We start from the raw sequence: 15,826 nt of genomic DNA on the forward strand, positions 1-15,826 counted from the left end.
TATTATATAATGCACTCTTATCAGTTTAACTTTTTGAAGATGGAATTTTAGAAGGAAGTTTAACTTTTTCTAGTTATTGTAAGTGTGTGTAATATTTTGCTGTCATCTTGACCCTGAGATTTTTCTCTTGTAAGTTAGTTTGGTATGTTCTGTTTGTAGATTGTTTTTTATATATCATCCTTGACCTTTCCCTTTTCAGACTGTGAGGGTCTATTCATTTCTCTACATAGGCTCACGCACGGTGTGAGAGTTCTCACCTGGGAATCTTGAGTAGTTGCACAGTAGTGTGATTATTATAGTGATGGATTAGTTACATATTATGATGGTGGATGATTGTGACTTCCAGGAGGCTGGGAGTAGGGTGCTTATGTAGTTTTAAGTCATTGGGGTTGCAGAAGGCAGTGTGTTGAGGAAAATCCTAGACAGTTCAAACATAAAAGCTAAGATAGCATTTTCCTCGACTTCTGACCTCTCCCTCCCTCCCCCCCTCCCTCCCTCCCTCCCTCCCTCCTCCCCTCTTGCTCTCTCACTCTCATTCTCCCTCCTTCCTTCTCTCTCTTCCCCTTACCTTCTTCCCCACCTTCTTCTTCCCCTGGCCCTCCCTCCTGATGTGTGTGTGTGTGTGTGTGTGTGTGTGTGTGTGCGCGCGCGCGCGCTCTACGATGGTTCATTAACTTTTATCTCTGAAGAGGAATATTTATCTGCTTCCTAAGGTAACAGGAACAACCTGACAATTCTTAGGAAGACATATTAACTTTACTGTGTTAGCGGCGTGACATGAATTAGGTGGTTGTCTTACCAGGCCATGGTCTTGGATCTTGTATGGCTTTATAAGCTGAATTGGGGTGGGGCTCTGCCGAGATATGGATCCAAGTGGAAGAATGTTACCAAGAGGGACTAGTAATATCATGGATTCAGAGAATGGACTTATGCCACTGTGTCGGCATGTTTCGGTATGGCCTAGAGTGAAGCGTCTGCCTCCCAAAGCTCTGAATTACTTACCTCCTGGATTCAGACATGTGATTGTGCTTCCTCACATCTGAGCTGTGTTCTCCTGCAAGTGCAGGGGGTGGGGTACAATCCAAGATGGCTGAGACATTTAGAAACCCAGAAGCAAGTAGCACTTGCAGATGGCATTGTATCAAAACTCTGGTTTTTAAGCAGCTGAGAAACCTCTAAAATCCAGAGACACAAAATAACTCCAGTCACTGTGGCCACCACACTCCTGACAAGTAATTTTTTTTCATGGAATAGGTTGGCACTTCCATGATTTTCTTAAAGGAGTCTAATCAAGTTAGATACACTGCTGTCTTGTCCTGCGTCAACTATTCAATGGCTCTTCTTCCCACTTTTCTTCCACTCCACAGGCCCCATATGTGCTGAGAAATGAGGTTCTCCACATCAACAAAGGAGAACAGGCAGCCATCACTACCCAGCTGCTTGACATCCGGGATGATGACAACCCACAGGATGTGGTCATGAATGTGCTTGATCCTCCACGTCACGGCCAACTGCTCCAAACACTTCCAGCCCCTGCAGCCCCCGTCCATGAGTTCCATCTGGATGAACTCTCCAGAGGCCTCCTCCTCTATGCTCACGATGGCTCAAACAGCACATCTGATGTTGTAGTCTTGCAGCTCAATGATGGACACTCCTTCCAAAATATACTTTTTCGTGTGAAGAATGTGCCCAAGGTAGGTGTCATCCCTAGGGCTACGGTTTCCTTGTGTCTGCCTGTGGAGGTTTACTCTTGGGACTATTTGGGTAATGCTCGTAAAGTTAGGCTATGATGAAGTACTCATTTCTTTGTTCCAGCAGTCTATTGTATAGGTGCTTATTAAGTATCTCATATATAAGGTCAGAGTGGTTTAATAGGTCCCCTGTTGACCTGAAAGGATTCTCCATTGGCCTGCAACCATAAAACTGTGTTATTATTCTTCCTTGCGTCTCCTGCCTGACCATAATCATGGGGATCCAGGCATCTCTGCTTATGTGTGGCCTTCCACAGCTTATGAAATGAGAAACTCACTGTCTAGCTATTGGAATTAATGAAAAGAAGTAAGTTCAAATATTCTATTAGCCAAGCTGAAATAAGATGAAAGAATGCGGAGACTGTTGGTAACCACAGGAGTTGTCATGAGCGAGCGACAGGGACATGCTTCTGATTCTAAGTCCCTGACATGCCACCGTTGTACGTTTTTGCCATGTTCGTGAGCACCTGTGGCATTAGTTGCTTAATATTTATTAATGTTTTTCATTTAGTCACCTTGCTTCTTTTATGATGGTCTCATCCTAACAACAATACTGGTAAAACCTTGGGCTTCATGTGGAATTATACCCTCACTGAAACTTCTAAAGAAATACACAGCCATTCTATATAGTTTTGTTCATGACCTACATAGGATGTTGTTGCACACTGCAGATGAGATGCTTGTCACATCTCGGGAGATGCTGAGCTAAACCCATTCAGGAACAAACCCTCTTGCCTGCATTCTTCAAAGTTTGCTGCTCCTCATGGAGGCCCTTTCCATAGTCACACCACAATCGGCTCTTTCCCATGGCAGCATGTTTAGAAACTTGAAATATTTTTAGCTTTTCATTCTAAATATCACAACCCACAGAGTTAGTATTAATGATTAGCTAAATAAATATCTTCTGAGGACAGTTTAAAATTGCTTTCTCACCAATGATCACGCAAAGCAGATGATGCTGCCCTGGGAAGGGCAACATCTAAATTTCACACGTGTGCTGACTTGTTCTTGTTGAAAACAGTGATGGAGGCATGAGAGAGGAGAGATGGAGGCATGAGAGGAAAGATGGAGGCATGAGAGAGGAGAGATGGAGACATGAGAGAGAAGAGATGGAGACATGAGAGAGAGGAGATGGAGACATGATAGAGGAGAGATGGAGACATGAGAGAGGAGATAGAGACATGAGAGAGGAGATGGAAACATGAGAGAGAGGAGAGATGGAGACATAAGAGAGAGGAGATGGAGGCATGAGAGAGAGGAGGTGGAGACATGGGAGAGGAGAGATGGAGACATGGGAGAGAGAAGAGATGGAGACCTGGGAGAGAGGAGATGAAGGCATTTAGAAAGAGGAGAGATGGAAGCATGAGAGAGAGAAAATGGAGGCATTTAGAGAAAGGAGAAATGGAGACGAGAGAGGAGATGGAGACCTGGGAGAGAGGAGAGATGGAGACTGGGGAGAGAGGAGATGGAGGCATTTAGAGAAAGGAGAAATGGAGACATGAGAGCGGAGAGATGGAGGCATGAGAGAGGAGATGGAGACACGAGAGCGGAGAGATGGAGACATGAGAGAGGAGATGGAGACATGAGAGAGGAGAGATGGAGACATGGGAGAGATGAAGTTTGGGAGGCTGATTGTGCAGCAGAGCTGGCAGGTGCCACCTTGGAGCTAATCTTAATTACCATCCTCTCATGGCCACCTGTGGAAATGAGGTTCAGTTCTGGTGATATGAAGTCTAGACAGGCATTGAATGTTTTCTTTTCTTCCTTCTTGGTTTCCTTCCAAAGCCTGTAGTGCAGCCCTTACCAGCGACTCTCATATCATGGTTTCAATCTGTGTTTGGAGCTGGGCTCCGAGTATTGTGCAATTTTGAAGGAGATGGCATAGGGTGAAAGGGCATTTCTAGGATTTTCCCTGCTTTGGCTACCAATACAAAACAGAAAAAAAAATAGGATTTAATTCATAAGGGCAGGGGGAGGGGGAGGCACAAGGCACAGATTTTTAATTCCTTGCAGGCCTTATACCTCGTGAGTCCCGTAGGGAGGTACTGGGTCTGTTGCTGATTCCTGACAAGTGAGTTGAGGTGGTGACCTTTCTCCCTGCACCTTCCCGTCCCTCCATCTCATACAGCACTGTGGTTCCCTAGCCAGGCAGTGATGCGTGACCATGCACCAGAACTGTGACACCGGCGCCCTGAGCCTCCTCAGCATCGTCAGAGTGTGCTAATAACCAGTTGGCCATATCCATGACTGGAGTATGCAAATATCTACTACTTTCCTTTTAGGAATTAAAACGTTTCTTTCTACCTTTTCTCTGGGTCTTTTTCTCCTGCCCTGATGGAAGGTTGGAGTATTGATTGTATAGCCTCATTGCTTCTAAAAGAAATTATAGTATGAGTAGAAAGGCTTTTTGTTTGTTTTTTAACATTTACTGGACACTAAAACTTGGTATGAATTATTCCTTTGAATCTTCCCATTCATTCTGTGGTGTTTGTACAATTATCTCTAATTTACCGAAAGAGGAAACTAAAAAAGAGATTTAGAAATACTCATTTTCACAACGGTTTTGAGCTCTGGAGCTAAGATTTCATGTCAAATGTGCCAGCTTCTCACACTCCTCCAGGACACTCTTTTCACACTGGCCTCTGGTTTTCAATATTTTAGGCATATTGAGTCTCATTCCCTTGATGAATTAAATAAAGATAAAAATCTATTCCTCTCAGTGTCCTGTCCAAGCAAGGGCCTCATACCTTCTGGAACCTTCCCTCAGCATTTACCACAGCTTGGTACTAGAAAGGCTATTTATAATCATAGGTCTACTGGGCTCAGGAAATAAAACTCGTGTGTTCCAGTGTCTGGTGGATGTGTAGTTGGATGTGATTGCTTTCATTCTAAGAGCCATTTCTGAAGATGGGTCTGAGAACTCTTTCCCTGAGGCTGCCTATGTGTTCATTCTGGAGAAGAGCCAGTTACTGGCTGGTACCTAGTTGGTGGTGTTAATGGAATGGACAAGGAGGTTGTAAATCCTTATGAATAGATACCCAAGTGAATCCCTATCTTGTTCAGTGGAAAATTTAGCCTGTTTTTCTGGTCCTCCTCTGATGAAGGAACAGAAGGAAGCTTTGTGAGAGGTAGTGTTGATTTGTCTCACCCTCTGAGCAGAGCACTTTTTATGTTTTTGTTGGACGGGTGGCTGTAATGGTGTAATGGCTTGAGCCAGATGCCTGGTTATGTCTCTGTCTCCTAGATGGTCTGTGCCAGATATGAAGTGCCCAGGGCCCCTCTGCTGTTGCTGGTGTGGCTCTTCTGGGCTAAGCAAAGGACCTATGAGTTCAGTCCTGTTTCACCCAAACTTGGCCTGGCGGTGAATAAACTCCGCTGCCGCTTCCAGGAGGATGCTGGGCTTCAGTGGTGAAAATCGAATCAGGAATGATGTTGAGACATGTTTAACTGGGGCAGGAGGCAGAAGGGGGGAAAAGGGTGAAAAAGTGATAAAGAATGTTCTGTTGAACAGGTTTTCATTAATTGGGTTAATTAGGTAGCTCTCCAAACCCAAGCCTGCTAGAGACAGATGCTTCTGAGGAAGTTGCTCATCTTGTAAGGGCTACAGTGTGGGCAGGGGACTTCGCTCTGTGGTAGATGGCCCTTCTGCTGGATTTTCAAGGAATTACCTGCTTTCCCGTTAACCACGGTGCCTCTGGAACCTGTGCTTTCTTTCCACTGTGGCTACCAGCGTGAGAACCTGACTGACCTCCTTTATTGTTTGAGCAGCTCTTTGGGACAGCTAGCTAATGCTTTAATGTTAACAGTCCCCTCCCCAATGCCATAGTTAGAGCTGCCTGGAAACCTGTCTCTGAGAGTGCTCTGCTGTGGCATTGCCGGTACGTAGCTGAAAACGCCCCATTGTGTTCCCCTCAACTTCACTCATGCCTCCCACTAGTGTTTTTATGGGGACACAGTTAGATACGATTATTTGTGTGAATTCCAAGTGTCGGTGGTGTAAAAACATTTGATATACGAGTGGGCATGACCAAATCCCCTCGGAATATCAGCTTTCCTTTTTGTGCAGGGAGCGATTTAGCTTGTTCAAGCCATTGTCTCATAAGATACACACTGGGAAAAGTGTGACTGACTTAAGATTGGATTCTACACCAAGCAAAGGCTGTATGCTCCTGACTTGCAATGGCAAGCCTCTGAGCTCTTGCTGACAAACACGAAGCCATGCTAGTTAAATTCCCTTTTCTCCTCTTGCTCGCTCACCTCACCTCGTGTCTTCTACGCCACTTGTTCTTCCCTTACGTCAAGAATGTCCAGCCACATTAGAATGTTAAATCTATGGTGTAAATGAGCTCCTGAAAATGAAGATATATTTTTATAGAATAAGTGATGGGGGAAAAAAAAGACTATCTAACTAACCATTTGCTAAACAGTAGAGTTTTGAAAACTTTGATCTGGAAGATTGGGCCCAGAATTGGGCTATGGTATCATTCGAGCGGAAGTTCCATTCTTTATGACTCAAGTTTCATTTGGGGAGGGGATGGCATTTTGTTTTAGAGAATGGAGGCTTCTGCTTTTACTATGGTTCACAACATTAATGTTTTTACTAGTAATACAATATGTAATGGCTAAGTTTTATTACCAGCATTTTTATGCCTATTGTTCTATGAAATGAATTAGAAGAACTATTTAAATTTAAATCACTGTTTTAACCACGTCCTCAATTTTACTCATTGGGATTTCATTGCCTGCTAATGTACTCTGAGGGATGCATAAAACATCAGAGGGCAGGATTGTTCAACTAGTAAAATAACTAATTTATTGAGCTGATGGGGATATGTAATGGAGAGAAGCCATAAGGAAAAAAGTAAATTCCAAAATGTCAACAATGGGGGAAATTACAGTAAGAGTCGGCTTTTGTACACATTAGCCATAGAAAAGATTTTATGTAGTCTTCCATCCATCTCTTCTCTTCCTAAGAGAAAACAGTAAAAACAACCAGGATCAAGATGAATGGGATGATTAGTATTTCTTTTTCCAAACAATAAGTAAAAATTAAAAGCCCTACATGTTTCATATTTATAACATGACGAATTTGGAGCTATGAGCAGGGAAACCATCACCACTTCCGAGTCATGCATGGACACCATCACTTCCCAAGGTCTCCTGTGAGTCTCTTTACCTTTATAGCTTATCTTTCTGGTAAGGATTTATCATCAGATCTGCCCTCTTAGCAACACAAAGCAGTCCACGCAGCATCGGTAACCTTCGGCTGTACTGTATAGATTTTCAGAGCTGACTTGCTTTGTGGAACTGAAGCTTCACACCATTTGACCATTCACCTCCATTTTCCCTGTTTCCTGTCCCCTGTCTAGTCTCATTCTGCTTTCTTTGTGAATCTGACTGTTTTAAATTCCACATGTAAGTGAGAACACACAGCTTTTGTCTCCTTCCTGTGTCCAGCTTATTTCTTTTAGCTAAATGTCCTCTAAATCTCTCCACATTTTCACAATTGCAGGATTCCCTCCTTTTTATAATGACTGAATAATATCCTGTGATGATTGGGGGACCTGGGTGCCTTGATTCTTATCTCTTTGTCTTTTCTATATCTACTGCAGATTTAAAGTGAAGCTTACATAAAGTTCTGAAGTTACAACAGTCCATTTTAAGCTGATACATCGTTTTCAATCATATATTGCTCTCCACTCATATGTGTCCTTGACCCCGATACTTAGTGTCACAATTTATGGCTTTGTATATAATCAGTCCTACTAACAAATTTCTATAGTTTTTAAATGTCTTTAATATTTTTGTCATTCTAAGATATATATATATATATATATATATATATATATATATATATATATATATACATAATTCTGTAGGGAATAATGGCATAGAAAATACAGGCTGTGCCTCTTTAGAAGAGACAACAGTTTTTCCTGAATGTGTCCAGCCTGGTGTTGGTGGAGTTCATGGATTTAGAACTTGTAGGAACAGTCAACTATACTCTGCTCTGTAGGTGAGTTTTCACATTGCTAATTAACATCCTTTCATTTCAACTTGAAGAACTCCAGGATTTCCAGTCAGCCAAGCCGTGGTCAACAATACTTGCTTTGGTTTGTTTAGAAAGCCTCTCTTTCATTTATGAATGACAGCATTGCCAGTGAATTATTCTTGGATTTCAGTTTTACCTTTCATAGCTTTAGCTGTATGATTCCACTCTCCAGGCATAACATCTCTGTGCTGTGTAATCTTGCAGTTGTCGTGTGGGGTTCCTGCAGAATTCTCTTTCTGTTCACTTTTGAAAACTTGACCATCATGTGAATACTTTTTCAGGCTCAATTTGCTTTGAGTTCTCTGAATGTCAGTGATTTGGGTGAGCATTTCCCACCTCAGATCCAAACGTTTTCTGTCATTATTCATGTACATGAACAAGGGTCTGTTCTTTATACTTCTGTTCTTCATTTTTTATTCCTCAGACTGGATGGTTTCAGATGATCTGTTTGCAGCTCACTGATTCTTTTTTCTCTTTCAGTGGGGTTTTCTGTTGACGCTCTCTTGAGTTGTTAATTTCATACATTGTATTTTTAGCTCCGGGTTTCTTATAGGATTTTTTTTTTAAATTGTTTTTTTTTTTAAAGATTTGTTTATTTATTATGTATACAGAAGAGGGCGCCAGATCTCATTACAGATGGTTGTGAGCCACCATGTGGTTGCTGGGAATTGAACTCAGGACCTCTGGAAGAGCAGTCGGTGCTCCTAACCTCTGAGCCATCTCTCCAGCCCCGTCTTATAGGATTTTTGTTTTTGTTTTTTTTTTAATGGTTGTTGCCTTTGGTAAACTTCCATTGTGTATTATGCTCCTGATCCATGTTTAGTTTACTGTCTGTGTCCACCTGTTACTTGTGCTTCTTTGAGAGCACTGTTTTGCATTCTTTGTCATGTAGTTCATAGACTTCCATTTCTTTAGAGCCAGGCCCTGTAGCTTTATTTTCTCCTTCTAGTGGTTTTGTGTTTCTTTGGTTATGTTTCCTGTGTTCCTTGAAACTTTGCATTGCTGATTGTGTTTGAAGAAGTAGTCACCTTTACTAGTTTGTACTGTTTGGCTTCCTAAGAAAAAGACTTTTGGCATTCAGTTCCAGCTAAAGATTTTAAAGCTCTTTCAAACATGTAGCCTCTGCATATATCTGTTCTATTTTTTTTGGATCTCTCTTCTGGGGAAGTTTGAGGATTTTAGGCCTTTCTCAAGACTGCAGAGCCAGCTTTGTGCTGAAAGCCTCCACTCTCCCTATGACAGTGCCCTGATGTGTTCAAGGCTACCTATGGACTGTGTGCTGACTGTAGAGTCTCATGTGCTCTGTCTATGGAACACAGAACTTTGGCTGTGTGGAGTGCTGCCAGTGCTTCCTGGCTAGTTGGGGGTGTGTCTTAGTTACTTCTGTATTGCTGCAATGAGACACTATAACCAAGGCAACTTATAAAGGAAAGAGGGTAAGTCCATACCATTGTGGTAGTTTGAATCATAATGACCCCCTTAATATATTTGAATGCTTAGTCATCAGGGAGTGACACTATTTGAAGAGATTAAAAAAACAAAACAATTTCTGGTCTTATTGAAGCAAGTGGGTCACTAGGGGGTGGACTTTGAGATTTCAAAAGCCCACGCCAGGTTCAGACCCCCACCCCCACCTATGAATCAGGATATGGGTCTCCATCCGATGTACTTCTCCAACACCGTGCCTGCTCCTGCCATGATGATAATGGAGTAAACCTCTGAAACTATAAGCAAGCACCCATGCATGCCTTCTTTTCTAAGTGTAACCCTGGTCATGGTATCACTTCACAGTAATAAAACAGTGACGAAGACAGCTGTCAGAGTGGGGAGCATGGCAGGAGGCAGGCAGACACAGCATTGGAGCAGTAGCTGGGAGCTTACATCCTTGTCTACAAACGCAAGGCAGAGAGAGGTTATTGAGAATAGCATGGGCTTTTGAAACCTCAAATCCTGCCCCCAGTCACAGACCTTCTCCAACAAGGCCATACCTTCTAATCCTTCCCAAACAGTTCCGCCAACTGGGAGCCATTACCACTTAAACAGGGAAGCTACAGTTAGAATATCTTACGAGGTCAATGGACAAGAATCTTGGTGAATTATATGAGTTGGTTACTGTGGCTTTCCACTGTATGTTGGACTTCACAAGGTTGTTACTGAAAATCCTACTTTCTTTCCTGCCTCTAGAAGTCCCAGAATATTTAGCCAGCTCAGGATTTGGCCCTTGGATGCTGTCTCATGAGGCAAAGGATTCTCATGTTTCCCCTGTGGTTCTGAGAAGTTAGAACATCTCTCTCCAGGCACTAAGCTGTATCATCTTGAAGGAAGATGATATAGGGGGAAATGATTCTTTCCTTCTTTTCTTCATCTATTCTTGGGACTTTTGTTTCTGTTTTTTTTTTTAATTTTTAATATGAAGCATACTTTTACTTTTTAAAAATTAGCTTATCAGGGCTCTCCCCATCTATCACTCACATGTCTGTGTTAAAGTTGGTGGGTTTTTTGTTTGTTTGTTTAACTATTTCTTCCAAATGGTGAGTGATTTATGAGTAAGGAGTTCACATCTACTACCACACCCCGCCCAACGCACACATAATTCTTGATCTTCACTCTTCTCCATCTCATCATTATTTTCTCTTAAGCTTCATGAAATACCTACACAGCCTCAAGGAGACCATAAAAGGGTCTCTTTATGTAACCTAGGCTGGTCTCTAACTCTTAATCTTCCTGGCTCACACTCTCCAGTGCTGGGATTGCAGGAATAGGCCAGAATGCCTAACCAAGCTTTTTTTTATTTCTTTTTTTTATTAATTACATTAGTGTGTATTGATTTATTGCATTCATGATATTATGTCGTGATACTACTGTCCATTTGTAGGACTTTTCCATCACACAAAACAGAGATTCTGTACTTAGGAAATCATTGCTCTATATTCCTTTCTTCTCCATCTTGAGATAATGTCTAATCTTTCTGTCTCTATAAATTTGTATATTTCTTTTGTTTCTGTTTTTGTTGTTGTTGATGTTGTTGTTTGTTTGTTTGTTTGTTTTTCTCTCTCCATCAAGGTGCTGGAACCTCTTGGTTAGACTCCAGGATTCCTGTGAAAGTACTGCCTTTTGTGGGTAGTTGTTAAGATTAGAGTTTCTGTAGGAGCGTAAAGACTGGAACCTTCTGTTCTGCGAGCTTGTGATGTCAAGAATTATATATCTTATTCCGAGTAATTGTTCCTTTCTTCTTAACTGCTGAAAAGAATAATTGAAAAATGGAGGCATTATATTTTTAGAAGAAACATCCGGAATATTGCTATCTATCCTGAGCTGTACTCCTCATGAATTGGCATGCCTACATGTCTTCTAGGCCATTTAAAAAGTGAATATTCAGTCTTATTCGGCAGATCAAGTGTAGGACCTGAGTTTTGTTTTTCTTGTTGCTGTTTTGTTTTGTTTTTGTTTTACATCCTAATAGGTTCCCAGGTGCTACTTGCAGAGCACACTGTTCCTAACACTGACTTGTAAGCTGCACTGTCCCCTAAATGGTGGCATCTTCCCGGGAGCCACAGAGAATGGCAATGACAAAGGGTGATGGAGATGGAGACAGCACAGAGCTGCCCGGGAATGTGTGCCGGGGTCACAGTGCTCACTGCCTTGGAATATGAAAGCTGCACTGTCTGATTAGTCCAATCATGTGGTCATTGGTGCCTAATTATCTCTACAGCCAAAGTCAAAGTTGACTAAGCTGCTTCTATTAGAAAGACACCTAGCAGTTTGAAACCCCAAGCCCAAGTGTATTATGATATCTAAAGCTGTCGCAGTGAGAACCTTTGCTTTCAGAGTTTGGACACATTATATGCAATGTTTTAGGCGTGCTTTTCATGTTTCTGTAAATATGTTATAACCATTTTTAAAGGGGAAAGTTCTCTGGAATTTTGCCACTGAACATCAACCAAAGTAGGAAGGAACCTTTCCCTGTTCTCTTAGACATCATTTGACTCCATTTTGGGGGTGTGGGTGTGGCGGAAATAACCTTGGCTGCCTTCTAGGTGTAAACTATACAAGTGTCAAGTAACTGCAGAACAATATCACCTCCCCATCTGAAAAATCTCCTCCTGAGAGGGTGTTTGCTCTGTTGTTTAGTGGCGTATTTAAAAGAAACAGTAATTTCAAAAGACATCCCTTCCAAAATGCCCAATTTAAAAATACTGAGTTCTCCACTTTGCGAAGTATGAAACCAAACTGAGAACAGAACACAGGCAGCCTCACTTGTCTTATTCTTGGGGAAATGTCCGTTGGGAGGCTTAGGAAGAGGGTGCATCAGGGCTGGCAGTGCTTTGTAATGGCCCTGGCTTCACTAAGCACATCAGCTGCCTTCCCTGGGCTGCCGACCTTACTTCCGGCAGGATACTCCAGCTCTCGCTGCCTCACTTCCCATCAGTCCTGAGGCCTGTTGACTCTGCCTCTTTCATGGACTTCGACTCTTCCTTCCCTGCAGTTACTCTCTTGCAGACCTCCATCTTCTTTACCCCGAGCCTTTGCACGGATGTGTAAGGTGTTTTCTCCGACTCCGCCTTCATCCGGTGTCAGTCACTGCGGTTTCTTGTCCATCTGCTCCATCTTTCTAACGCAGGCTGGTCGTCTCATTATGGTGCTCATCCCATTGTCTTTCCTAAACGTTCCTGTTTCCTTCCCTGGGTCTGGAAGTTAAATCAAGACTTCAGCACAGCTGCTGTTGCTTCTCCTAGTCTTCCTTAAGATGCTGTCGTCTTTGATCCCACTTTTTCTAGTTGACTAAGCTCTACTGGTACCCAACATTTGGACGTGTTGTTCCATGCACAGCATATTGTCTCCATTTTTGCCTTTGACTAATAAGCTAAGCCCCTCTGTGTAGAATCTGTTGCCTCACTTTTCTTCTTAGAAAGCCACATTTTTTTTTGTTATTCAAAAAAATGAAATGATGTTTCCTTTGGAACGTCTTCCTGAGACCTCCATTCTCTCTTCCTGACACTCCCTCCTCACACTTCTTACAGAGTGCCATTGTGAAGCATCTTGTTCTTCCTGTCTCCCTCACGAGGCTACACGCCCTGCTGTTGGAGTATTTCTATCTCCTTTCCTCTAGTGAAGGAGCTGGCGTAGTGTATGTGCTTAAGGAATCACTTGCAAATAATATGTGGTGGGTGAGGACCGAAAGACAGGCAGGAAGACAAATGGAAGAGAGAAATGGAGAGGCTTAGTATCCTGAGTGATAGAAGTCACTCACTGAAGATACATGAGAAGCAAAGACAGACTGTGACCACATTTAAGTATATATAGACATATGCACATATCCACACACAGAGTCCACATGTGGCCCACGGTGTAAGTCTGTGCTGTGGACTGCTCTTGTTAGATGTTCTCTAGCACCCATCCGCCCTGTGACTCGCATTTTCTGAATGTGTATGGACCCAGTGCTGTATCTTTCTTTCATCCCAGGATGATGGAGCTCTGCGGCTTGTGACTAACTCCATGGTGTGGGTTCCAGAAGGGGGGATGCTGAAGATCACCAACCGAATCCTGCAGGCTCAAGCTCCAGGTGTCAGAGCCGAGGATATCATCTACAAGATCACACACGACAACCCCAAGTTTGGTAAATGTGTTTCTTTGGTGTGATTTCATTTTGCACTCGGGGGTTAGGACTTGGTGTTACCCTGTGCCTTGCAGCAAGGCTGTGATTGAGATAATCTGAGCTTTCTCATACCTCATACATCTCATTGAAGGACAGAGTGGCCATGATAGCTGTCACACTGTACACTCTTGTGACTACCAAGGGACTGTGATAGCTGTCACACTTTACACTCTTGTGACTACCGAGGGACTGTGATAGCTGTCACACTTTACACTCATGTGACTACCGAGGGATTGTGATAGCTGTCACACTTTACACTCTTGTGACTATGGAGGGACTGTGATAGCTGTCACACTGTACACCCTTATGAGGACCTTGTCAGCACATTTAAGATAATAAAACTCGTTTTGTGTAACTTTATTTTGCATCTGACATTAGGGTGTGGCAGGTCTCTGACAATCACCAAGCTAACACGTGTGTGTGACTTTCAACGACCAGGCTCTCAAATGCAGCCTTTATCCTCTCAGACCCATCTTCAGACTCCCTATTTTTTTATTTAAAAATTTTTGCATTTATTTATTTATTATGTGCATTCAAGAGCACATATGTGTCCACGAAAGCATGTATATGCCCATACATGCCTACCATACTGTTGGAGGTCAACTTACGGGAGTTCGTTCTCTCTTTCAGTCATGTGCGTCCCCGGGTCAAACTCAAAGTTATCAGACTATCAAACTCCTTGGCAGCCTCCTTCACCCCGAGCCATGTTACCAGCCCAGGCTCTTAGTAAGGGTTAAAAGGAAGTAGCACAGAAATATTCTTCCAATATTCACCATTATTACTTTTCCAAGAAAGAGAATACCTGTAATCACCTAAGGTGTTCCTGTTGACATCAACTGTAAATGCCGTCTGGCAAGAGTTAGGTTGAGGTATCATTCATAAGCGACTCTTCAAGAACAAAGTGAAGCTTCTGAGTGCTGGCAGCAGAAGCAGTCTTTGCCCTTGCCCAGAGGCGAGCGGAGGGCAATGTGTGTCCGCCCCTGTCACTCACTCTGGAACCTGATGCTCACAGTTTGGGGCTAAGATGGCAGCCAGCAAGCCTCCACCCCCACAGTGCTGGGATTACAGGTGTGCTTGAGGCCATGACTCGCTCGTTAACATGGGTGCTGGGATTTGAACTTGGGTCTTCATGCCTGGGCAGAAAGCCACCTCTCTAGCCCTTGACTAATACTCTTGAAGAGAACTGTTCATGTACCTGTGGACTACTGTTGCTTGCTCTGGGTCTGTTTCTCGTTTGGGGGTTAGGGTGTACTTTTTCTGCATTTGATATATTGTGTTGGGGATACATGATGTCGCTGTTTTATTGTGGTTACATTAACTTTAATCACGTGATTAAGGGGACCGTTGCCCAGTCTCTCCACTACAGTTATTCTCCTCCCATCTTTAACTAATGAACGCCTTGTTGCCAGTGCACGTGAACTGCTGAGTTTGAGCGAGGTGACTTCTAAGGCCTTTTCATCTCTAAATGCCTCTGACTCTGGTGATTTATTAAATCCCCTAACTTTATTATGATTATTAAAAGCCAGAAATTAAGCCCCCAGATTCCATAGAAACAGCCCAGTATTTCATTAAACATTAAACAGAACAACATCGAATTAAATGGTTTTTAAGCAGATGAAAGTTTGCTATTTCAGCTAAATAAGTACTTTACTAGAACCTTTTCTACCATAACTCTCTTAATTAACTTCTCACGAACATAATCTCTGTATGTATGTTTCTCCCTGTTAATAATAATCTAATCATGGTACCTTAGAGAACCTTCAAGGGTGAAAAGGGTGGTGGGAGCCAGATACCCACAGAACACAAATCTGCTTCCCTCTCTCTGTCCCGGTGAGATTCACCTGTGGCCCTCACCTCACGGTTCTGGCTGCCATGTGCTCCCGAGTCACTTTAGAACCTTTAATGTGGCTTTAAACCTTTTGTGGAGAACTGACATTGGAATGGAACTGAGCGCAAACCCCTTGGATGGTGTGAGTGTGAAGAGCTTCACTTCAGCCTGCATGATAGTTACACCTGTAATTCCAGCACTTGAAAGGCTGAGGCAGGAGGGTTGCCACTAGTTTAAGATCCAGCATAGCTTGGATTACACAGAGTGAGACGGGGACCAAAAAAACAAAAACAAAAACAAAAACAAACAAACAAACAAAAAAAACAGAATTCAACCACTTCCAGACCCACCATTATTTTCAAATAGGTCTCAACCAGTTGATTGACATGTGTATCCTTAGTGCCTTTGTAGAGTTGAAAGCAGTCTAGTAGTCTATTGAAGTTTCTTGGGCATCATTTGAGAGAATATCACTTATTCTAAATCACTATAACTCTAAATTATTTATCATACTATAAGAAAGTATAGTAAAAATGGCCCTC

General features: G+C 42.7%; 1 protein-coding gene across 1 annotated transcript in view; it reads left to right on the forward strand.

Annotated features, from left to right (window-relative positions):
- The window catches only part of Fras1 (Fraser extracellular matrix complex subunit 1), a 420,836-nt gene that overhangs the window by 285,670 nt on the left and 119,340 nt on the right, over window positions 1-15,826 (forward strand). The window contains exons 29-30 of the mRNA XM_006975359.4: window positions 1,368-1,694; window positions 13,267-13,420. Of these exons, the coding sequence (XP_006975421.1) occupies window positions 1,368-1,694; window positions 13,267-13,420 (481 nt within the window). The remainder of the gene's footprint in view (window positions 1-1,367; window positions 1,695-13,266; window positions 13,421-15,826) is intronic.

This window comes from Peromyscus maniculatus, chromosome 10 (genome assembly GCF_049852395.1).
Source record: "Peromyscus maniculatus bairdii isolate BWxNUB_F1_BW_parent chromosome 10, HU_Pman_BW_mat_3.1, whole genome shotgun sequence".
NCBI lineage: Eukaryota > Metazoa > Chordata > Mammalia > Rodentia > Cricetidae > Peromyscus > Peromyscus maniculatus.